This window comes from Diceros bicornis, chromosome 28 (assembly GCF_020826845.1).
Source record: "Diceros bicornis minor isolate mBicDic1 chromosome 28, mDicBic1.mat.cur, whole genome shotgun sequence".
NCBI lineage: Eukaryota > Metazoa > Chordata > Mammalia > Perissodactyla > Rhinocerotidae > Diceros > Diceros bicornis.
In genome coordinates, this window is record NC_080767.1 from 8,127,606 (window position 1) to 8,137,129 (window position 9,524).

A 9,524-nucleotide genomic window follows, 5' to 3' on the forward strand; every position below is an offset into this window, starting at 1 on the left:
CCGCCACCCCGCGGAGCTCCCGGAGGTCCCAGCTGGCTCCTGAGCTCCCCGCCCCGGGGACTCGCGGGCAGAGCTGAGAGGAAAAGCGCGAGGTGCTTCCTCGAGGTGAGCCGGGAGGCTAGTGGCGGGGTGCAGGCCAAGCGGGGTGGCGGGAAGCAGAAGGATCCCCTCTCTGGGCCCCAGTTCCCCCGTCGGTCCGCGGGGTGATGGTAACTCTCCATCCAGGGTGTTTAAGTGAACCAATGGCAAGAAAGCGCTCGAAGCCGGTTTGTCCCGACCGAGCTCCGGGGTCCCCGCGCCGCGCTGCAAGCAAAAGAAGCCACACCCGCGCGGGCCTCGGAGACTGGAAACTGCTTGTTAGACCGCGGAAAAACTTTAACCAACCGATACTTCTTCGAGAGAGGCATCTCATCGCGGACCAGGAGTGGAACGACTTGAACTTTCCCCACCTGCTTGTCTTTTTTCCACGTCCAAGTTCCACCCTGAAAACAATTTAAAAAACGAAGAAAACCATCATGGGTCAGCGATGCACCCCACTCCATCCGCTCAACTCCTTGGAAGAGGGACGACAGGTAGAGGATCCCCCTCTTCACAGATGGGGAAACTGAGGCCTAGGAAGGGCAGCAGATGGCTCAAGGCCACTGGGCCAATAATGAGCTAGCTGGACTGGAGCTATCACTCCTCAGCGCTGCTGCAGTGCCGGCAGGGCTGTGTGACACGTGAGCCCTTTGTGGCAGTCTTGCTCTGATGCTCTCTGAAGCCATATAGCCCGCTAATCCTGACTGACCGCCCCAGAGTAACGCAAACAGAGGTCACTGTGTTCCCACTGTACCAGGAGTCTTGGATCTGGTTTGCAAGCATTGGGGCCTGGAGTTTCCACTGTCACTCAGTAAGGCAAGTGGCCCAGGCCAGGCCATTAAGCACAGTAAGAACTCTGGAAAAGACTGAGAGGCTGCAGGCCAGGAGGTAAGGAGCCAGAAGACCTGAGTTTCCCTCTCAGCGCAGTGCCCCCTCTGCAAGACGTGAAACAAGTCCCTTCCACAATCTAGGCCTAGCTTCCTTCCAGCTCGAATATCCAAGATTTCCTTAAGGAGAAGCGCTGGAGACCTCTGCATCTGCATGAAGGGGCATCTGGGTCAAGGGATGTGGTGGAGTTTTCCTCGACTCCTTGGACCCCCTCCTTTATACTTACAAACCCTCTGAAGACACTTCAAAACTCGGAAAAGTAGTTGTTGGGGAAGTGCTGGGGGTGTCTTCTACAGATCACCAGCACTCCTTCCCTCTGCCACAAAATTGCACATAAAATAGCCTTCCAGGGGCAGGTTTTTCCAAAGAGGATACACGCAGGGCTGAAGGCAGGTGCAAAGCAGATGGAAATCACCCAGCACCGGCCCACGGCAACACCAACCCACCCCTGCCAGATTTGGAGAATGATTTCCAGGGGCCTGGAACCGACTGGGTAGCTTTCAAATGGTTCCCAATGGGGTCTTTTACACCCACAAACATTACAGAGCACTGCGCCAGAGAAGAGGGGAAGACGACCAGAGAAAATCGAGGAAATGCCCTGGCACCCAGGCGATCTTTATGCATAGTTTTGATCCAAACGGGTAAACTGTTCCAGTTCACTCATCAAGTCGTTTAATTAAAATTTTACATCATGGAGTCACAAAATCTTCAAAGTACAGAATTTTGACAAGTATTAGTACAATAAAATATTTATGGGATAGAATCTTTAGGATCCTTTGTTCATGAAAATCTTAGAATCCTGATGTCAGGAATTCTAATCTCAGGATGCCAGTGCTTGGTCTAGTGCACAGGTGTAGCTCACTAGCAGCAAAGTTTGAGAAAGAAGAATCGGAATTCTAGAAGAATGGGTCCACAGACACAAATACCGAGGTTCAAGAAGTCCTCAGATACAGGCTTCTAACCACAGTCAGTGGAGCTTAAAAGTAGAGAATCATAAAGTTATGGTACCGATTATCAAAGCATACAGTCACGAATATTATAAGGATTATTAGAATTAGATTCTCTGAGTTACAGAATAGTGGATCCAGTACTAACATTAAGGAAGAAGAGAGTTGTGGATTTATAGGACCCAAATCTTCCAATCAGACGTTCTGAGACAAGAATTCAAATTAAGTAACATATATCTCAGATCTGCAAAAAGATCTAAAAACGAGAGAAGCTACAGCTTCCAGGAGCAGCATCATATTTTCAGGCACAAGCTCTCAGTCCCAGCATCCTAAAAGATGAGAAATACGCTTTTACACTTTGACCAGAAGCTTAAAGCCATAGGAATATAATCACAGTTAAAGAATTTAGACTTCTGGTCACGGAATCGGAATTACAGAATCACATTCTTTGATTTATGGAATCAAGTTAGGATAACGGTCCGAAATTAAAAATTTGGAAATCTAATCTCAGAATCTTGGAAATGCAAAGAACCACATAACTCCGTATTAAAAGATAGCTAATGTAATGTAATTCGGTTAAAATAACTTTAAATTGTTTAACTTTATTTTTTTCCCTTTGGAAAAACATAACAGGATGAACCCTGGATTTTCGCATCTTCGTTACTTCGGAAGAAGGAAGCTGGGAGTTCTGCTGAGCGAGTGAAAAGCCTCTCTCCGGTCTTTAGAGCACCCCTCCGCTGAGGAAGGTCGTCATGCAAACGATGCGACTGCTCCCACACCCGGCTCGGCGGAGCGCGGATCTGGGCTCCTCGCCTCTTTCTTCCGAAGGCAGTTTGCGCAAAGCTTGGCCGGGCTGAGCCTGCCGCCAGCTCACCGCCACGAAGAACGCGACCAACACCCCCGAAGGCCGTGCCGCCCGCGCTTTGGCGGCTCGCGCCGCCGCGCCCTGCAGCCTCAGCCCCGCGGAAAGCTGCGTCCCGGCTGGAGCCTCCGGAGTCGGCACCGAGGCCCCCGAGATCCGCACACGCCCTCCCGCCCCCAATTCACAGAGGAGGAACTTGAGGCTCTGCGAGCGGGAAGGGAGCGGCGCAGAGCGATCCCAGGCCAGCGGGGCTGCGGCCGCAGGGAGTCTCGGGCGGCGCCGGAGTCCCGCCTTCTTCGGGGGCTGGCAGGAAAGGAACTCAGACACCGAATACTCTCGAAGCAAACGAGTCCGGTCTGCCCGCCCCTTGCCCGGGAGACGGGCCCACCTGGAGCTCCCCCCAACACAGCCCTCACGCCTCGCTCTGGAAGGGGCTATTGTGCTGCCCCCGGGGGGTCTGAGGAGCCACTTGGAGCCCTCCCTGGCCTGGGCGAACTGGAGGAGGAGGTTACGAGAGAGGGCAGAAGCTTAGCCTTCATCCTCTTTAAGCTGTGCGCCACTCTCCACTGCGCAGAGAGGGGTCCCGAGTCACCCGGAGACATGGTGGGAGGTGGGGTGCGGCCTTTCCCTAAACATCGGCAACGGAAGGACTCTTGAGATCCAAACCATCCGTACAGTCGAGAATCCTGGGACCCAAAGAGGAAAAGCGGCTGCCTCGGGCACATAGCGGGGAGGCGCAGTCCTGCCGGAGACGCAGGTGTGAGGCTCCGCTAAGCGGCGAAGTCGCGGTGGGGCCATGGCAAGTCACCTCGCCCGTGCGGCCTAGAAATTCAGTTCTGAAAGATGAGGGGCTGAATGGGGAACGGGCAGGGCAGCCTTGACTGGGGTTTCAAAATCATCCTGAAAGATCCTGGGAGCCAGTCACCTGGAACGTCTCCTCCCTTCCCTGTCCCTCACCCCACAAGAACCAAGCGCCCCTCAGCCAATTCTCACCCTCTCTGCACAAAAAATGAAGCGAGCCCTTCCTTTCACCTGCGGGTCCCAGCCCTCTGCGGAGGCTGGAAAAGTCCGGAAGCGCTGAGTTTGGGGGCCGAGGTCTCCCGAGACAGTCCCTGGCCTCTCCCGGCCTCAGTCTCCCCGTCGGCGCGCAGAGGAGGCCTGCCCCGGGGATCTCCAAGCGCCCTCCCGGCTCTGACGTTGTGGGGCTCCCGCCGCGCCGCCACAGCTGCTCCTACCTGGGGAGGTGCGCCCGGGCCCAGGGGCGGGCAGTCGGGGGGCGGGCGGGGAACGGGCGCCGCCCCAAGCTTCCTGGCGCCTTTAAGGAGGAGAAGCCGGCGGAGGGAGGAGCCGGGCCGGGTGTGTGCAGGGGAGCGTCTCGACAGCGGTCTCGGCGGCTGGAGGCCAACGCTGCGGAAAGGAACCGTCGCCGGCCGCCCCACCTGGCCCGCGCCCCGACCTCGCCGCCAGCGCCTCTCCTTCGCGCCCTCCGCAGCCTGGGCCGCAGGGGAGCGGCCTAGGCGGCCCCCAGCAGAGTGCCCCACGCCTGCACTAACTGCCCTCCTCGGGCCTTCGGGCCCGCAGCCTCCTCTGCGCGCACGACCTCGACGGTTATCTTCGGACCAGCCGGGAACCCAGACCAACTGCAGTCGCCCCAGTCCCAGGACTGCTTCCGGACTCCTCGACCGCCTGGCACCCGCGCGCAAAGGAGCCTCCAGCCCGCGACGAGGGCCTAGTTACCCGGTCCCAACGCCGCTGCGGGCGCCTGGCCTCGAGCTCCTGAAAACGAGCGGAGCCGTCGGTGGGCGGGACACTCTTGAGCCTCTGTCCGCACTGAGCCAGCTTGTAAACCGCGGGCACCCAGGCTCCAGAGCGCCCCTGCCCGGGCAGCTGTGCCCTCAGTGCCAGCCCGCGAGGATCCCCTGAGCTCTTCGCAGAGGGGTCCAGCTTGCATTGTTCCCAGATCCCGCGTCTCGGGCCCTGCAGGTCTCAGACCCGCCCCTGACCCTCGACAGCAGCGGGCGGCGGGGACGCCCGGGGACGCGGAACGGCTGCGCCATGACGGCCGAGAGCGGGCCGCCGCCGCCGCCGCCGCAGCCGGAGGCGCTGGCGGCCGTGAAGGAGGAGCGCGGCGAGGCGGGGGCCGGGGTCCCGGCGGAGGCTGCGGGGCGCGGCGCGGGCGGGCGGCGCCGCAAGCGCCCCCTGCAGCGCGGGAAGCCGCCCTACAGCTACATCGCGCTCATCGCCATGGCCATCGCGCACGCGCCGGAGCGCCGCCTCACCCTGGGCGGCATCTACAAGTTCATCACCGAGCGTTTCCCCTTCTACCGCGACAACCCCAAAAAGTGGCAGAACAGCATCCGCCACAATCTCACGCTCAACGACTGCTTCCTCAAGATCCCGCGCGAGGCCGGCCGCCCGGGCAAGGGCAACTACTGGGCGCTGGACCCCAACGCCGAGGACATGTTCGAGAGCGGCAGCTTCCTGCGCCGCCGCAAGCGCTTCAAGCGCTCGGACCTCTCCACTTACCCGGCCTACATGCACGACGCCGCCGCCGCCGCCGCCGCCGCCGCCGCCGCCGCCGCCATCTTCCCGGGCGCGATGCCCGCTGCGCGCCCGCCTTACCCGGGCGCCGTCTATGCAGGCTACGCCCCGCCATCGCTCGCCGCGCCGCCCCCCGTCTACTACCCCGCTGCGTCGCCAGGCCCGTGCCGCGTCTTCGGCCTGGTGCCTGAGCGGCCGCTCAGCCCAGAACTAGGCCCCGCGCCGTCGGGGCCCACCGGTTCCTGCGCCTTTGCCTCGGCCGGTGCCCCTGCCTCTACCACCGGCTACCAGCCCGCCGGCTGCGCGGGGGCCCGACCCGCCAACTCCTCTGCCTATGCGGCCGCCTACGCGGGCCCCGACGGCGCGTACCCGCAAGGGGCCGGCAGTGTGCTCTTCGCGGCAGCTGGCCGGTTGGCAGGGCCCGCCTCGCCCCCCGCGGGTGGCAGCAGTAGCGGCGTCGAGACCGCAGTGGACTTCTATGGGCGCACATCGCCCGGCCAGTTTGGAGCGCTGGGGCCCTGCTACAATCCTGGTGGGCAGCTCGGAGCGGGTAGTGGAAGCGCCTACCATGCTCGCCACGTGGCCGCCTATCCTAGCGGGGTGGATCGGTTCGTGTCCGCCATGTGAGCCGAGCATACGATAGAAAATTCATAGATACCTCGGCTGTCCACACGAACTGTTTCCCCGAGACCCGAGGACAGGACTGGAGAGAGCACCGAATTGAGGGCCACGTGGAAGGGACCCAGCGCGCAGGAGAGGCGCAACCTCCTGGTGCACCGCGTACACACCCGGTTCAGTCAGTAAATGGGAGGAGGTGGGGAGAGGCAGCCGCGGCCCGGCAACTGGGGACAAAGGACCCTCGATGAGACGAAGCTCCAAAGGACATGCCTTTCTGACCTTCTACTGGGGAGGGCCCTTGGCGGTAACGAGGGCGCAATATAGTGTCTACACAAGAGTCTAGGATCTGAATTGTGGGGAATCACGTAACTTCACTCTTCCCTGTACTGCGCGGAACTCAGTACGGTTTGGCCGTACATTTTTTTACACTGTTTGGCCTCTTGTGCTTTTGAGTACCTTACTACAATAAAAGGTTCCAATAGCGCCTTCCTTCTTAAGGTGAGGAGGCCAAGTTTGCAAAAGAAGTAGTCTTTTTTTTCTCTCTCTCTCTCCCCTTTTTTAATAGGAGAAATCTCTCTGCTTCACTTGACCTTGGGCTGGCTTTCCCTGCCTCTGAGAACCGCAGACCTGGCTCTGAGTCTGGAATGTGCCTCAGCTCGCAGTGTGACCCATTCTCTTAACACACCCCAGTCTCCCCATCTGTTACATAGAGAGCTGCAGGATTCGACCCCCGTATGATCTTTAAAGGCCCCATGGTCGTGGATGCTGCCCTGCACATACTTGGCAGCATCGGTGGGCCACCCAGGGCTTCTGAGCAGCCACCCAAAGCTTAACCCCGTTCCGGGGAATCAGAACAGAGGTCATGGCAAGCGTCTAACTTAAAGTCACTGGAATAGCTCCAGGCAGTGATCGTACCATAATTTCTTGAATCTTTTGAGCATGAGGTGCTGATCATTCAGCAGCTCTTATGCTGGGTCATAGATGGGGTTTTCCAGTGTGGCAGGTAGAAATACATTTGTCCATTGTCCACTGTTTCTTTTTATCAGGCAGCCCTGGACCCAGTGGGCACGGTAAAGTGCAGAGATGACAGGACTCAGGGGGCCTGGTGGTGACAGCTTTCAGTAGATCGGGCTGGCTCTGCCATCCCTGGCTCCCTCTGCCATACCTCAGTAAGCCTCCCCATGCAAAAAGGAAAGAAAAATTAACTGGGGCCGTCAGTCAAGTAAACATGAGAAAGAAACTGGAGTTTTAACTTTGTTTTGTATCCATTTGTTTTGTTTTAAGCAGCAAGCTGACCAAAATCAGAGAAAATCTAACCACTTTCCTACCTTTATCTTGAGAAATCTTCTAAGTTTCAATTATGGAGCAAAAATTTCCAGCATTAAATATTTCAGAGGCTCGGTGCACAGCTTTCAGATAAATCTGAGTGTTCAGATGAACTGTTTTAATAGAAATCTTTGAGTAAGTGAGTTCTGGCAAGAGAAACTCAGCCTTTCTGCCTAGTTAACTTGGTAGGGAAGGGTGGGGGGTGTGAAAAAGAAGCCTGTATGAAAACCATTGGTAACTTTTATTTTTAATTTTGGGGATTATGCTATCCTGTTCACAAATACACGTGAATGTGATTCAGTCCAGATGGGTATTTGTCTAAACCAGTCCTGTCCAACAGAAACATGATGCAAGCCACATGTGTAATTTAAATTTTTCTGGTAGCTGCATTAATAAAATAAAAAGAAACAGGTAAGGTTAACTAATAATGTATTGTATTTAACCCAATACATCCAAAATATCTACACATAATCAATAGAAAAATTGTTGAAATATTTTACTCTTTTTTCATACTAAGTCATCAAAATCTGGAGTGTATTTTATGCTTAAGCTCAGCTCAATTTGAACTAGCCACATCCCAAGTGCTCACGAGCAATGTGTGGCTGATGGCTGCTGTATTGGACAGTCCAGGTTTAGCTACTGGTCCTTCCTGTCTTGGGTGGTGGTAAATGACCACCGGGAGGCAGGAGGCAGCTGGAGCCCTGACCCTGCTGGCAGTGGGTCCAGATTCCAGACCCAGCCCTGTGACCTTGGAAAAGTGGCAGGGTTGGGCCTCCCTCATCTCCATATGGACTCTTGCAGGTATGCAATTCAAAGGTTCTCCATGTGCAGCTAGACAGTCTGGCTCTCCCAGGCAGAAGACAGGACACCTTGCCTAGTTGGAGTATGGGGAAACTGAGAGCCCTCCACCCAGGGATTTTGTCCTTGGCTGGGCTGGGGAAGGGTGGTCTGTGCTCCCGGTTAGTGCTGGAGTTGAGCCCTTCACTATTTTTACATTACGAAGTCGAGTGCATTGATCGCGCCATTAACCTTAAGCCATTCCCTTCTCTAGTGTCCTCAATAGTGAAATGGGAATTTGTGACCCCTACCTCACAGGGTCCTCCTGAAGTTAAACGAGACAAGAGAGGTGAAAAACGCCATGTAAACTCTAAAGCCCTGGGCACAGGAAGAAAGACAGACTTGAAAATAAAAAAGCGCCGCCTTATCCCGAAGCCTTCTGGAGAGTCGAGCTAAAGCCCTGGGAACAGGAAAGATGGGTGGGAAAGTGCTGGCGTCTTCGCCCCCCACCTTCCTTGTCAACTTGGGCAAGTGAGATTGTGCCAAAAGCGAGGGTCTGCGCTTCGCGGGCGAGAGAGGACGCCGCAGGGAGGAAACTGGGTGTGTATAGCCGGAGCCGGAGCCCGGAGAGACAGGCAGACCCGCGAGGGTTGGGATCAAAGCACTGAAGACAGAGCGTCTGCCCTTCTCGGCGTGCCGCGGCCGGCGACAGCCAGAGCTCGCGCGCCACCCAGGCCAGGCCAGAATGGAAGCGCGGCGCAGGCGAGTGAGCGCCTCCAAGACAGCGCGCGCTGCCGCGCCTCAGCCCCAGCCGGGAGCGCGGGCAGGCCGTCCAGTCCGCTTGACTCTAGGACCTTCAGAACATTTCACTGCAGTGCCTCGGAACATTCCAACTCTAAAGAATCCCCAGACCGTGGAACAGGACCTCCCAGGTCCCCCGCCCCCCATCTGGGGGCTCAGAGAGGGAGGTGCGTTTCTATTTTTTTCTTCATCCTATTATGAAAACAAAAATCATTTGCCCGGTTCAGGGCCCTGCACCCCCAGCGTCGTGTGCAGGCGCCCCCGGGCTGTGGGTAATTAGATGCGTTCTTCCCTAATTGCCCAAGGCTCGTTAGAATTCGCCCCAGAGCTGTAACATTTATTTTCTTTCAAATTAACTTTGCTTGCAATTAAGCCTAGAAAACCAGCAACAAAAGCAGACGTGGCCCGAGGTCGTTTGCTACGAAATGGATTAGGGAACCTTCCCCAATTTAAAGGGAAAGATTCCTGAGGGCAGCTTGGGGTAAGTTTCCTGCCAGCAGAGGTGAAGGGGCCGTAGAAGCTGCTCGCGGTCTTGGGTGATGGTGACTGCGTTGCCCTGCCTCCTCATCCGGGTGATCCGTGTGCCCAGAGGAGTAAGGACCACCTCACTGGAATGAATTCCAGAGGAACCACCACCCAGGATGTGAAGCTGCTGTGTGTAGTTACCCTTTACCCAGGACATTCGT

The 9,524-nt window shown here is 56.8% G+C and overlaps 1 protein-coding gene across 1 annotated transcript; it reads left to right on the top strand.

Annotated features, from left to right (window-relative positions):
* Window positions 1-4,830: 4,830 nt before the first annotated feature.
* FOXE1 (forkhead box E1) lies at window positions 4,831-6,400 on the top strand. The gene has a single exon (XM_058524713.1). The coding sequence runs from the start codon at window positions 4,831-4,833 to the stop codon at window positions 5,941-5,943; it is 1,113 nt and encodes a 370-aa protein (XP_058380696.1). The 3' UTR covers window positions 5,944-6,400.
* Window positions 6,401-9,524: the final 3,124 nt, after the last annotated feature.

Excerpts from the sequence above, each read along its gene's own strand:
- FOXE1 (XM_058524713.1), top strand. The coding sequence starts at position 4,831 with ATGACGGCCGAGAGCGGGCCGCCGCCGCCGCCGCCGCAGCCGGAGGCG.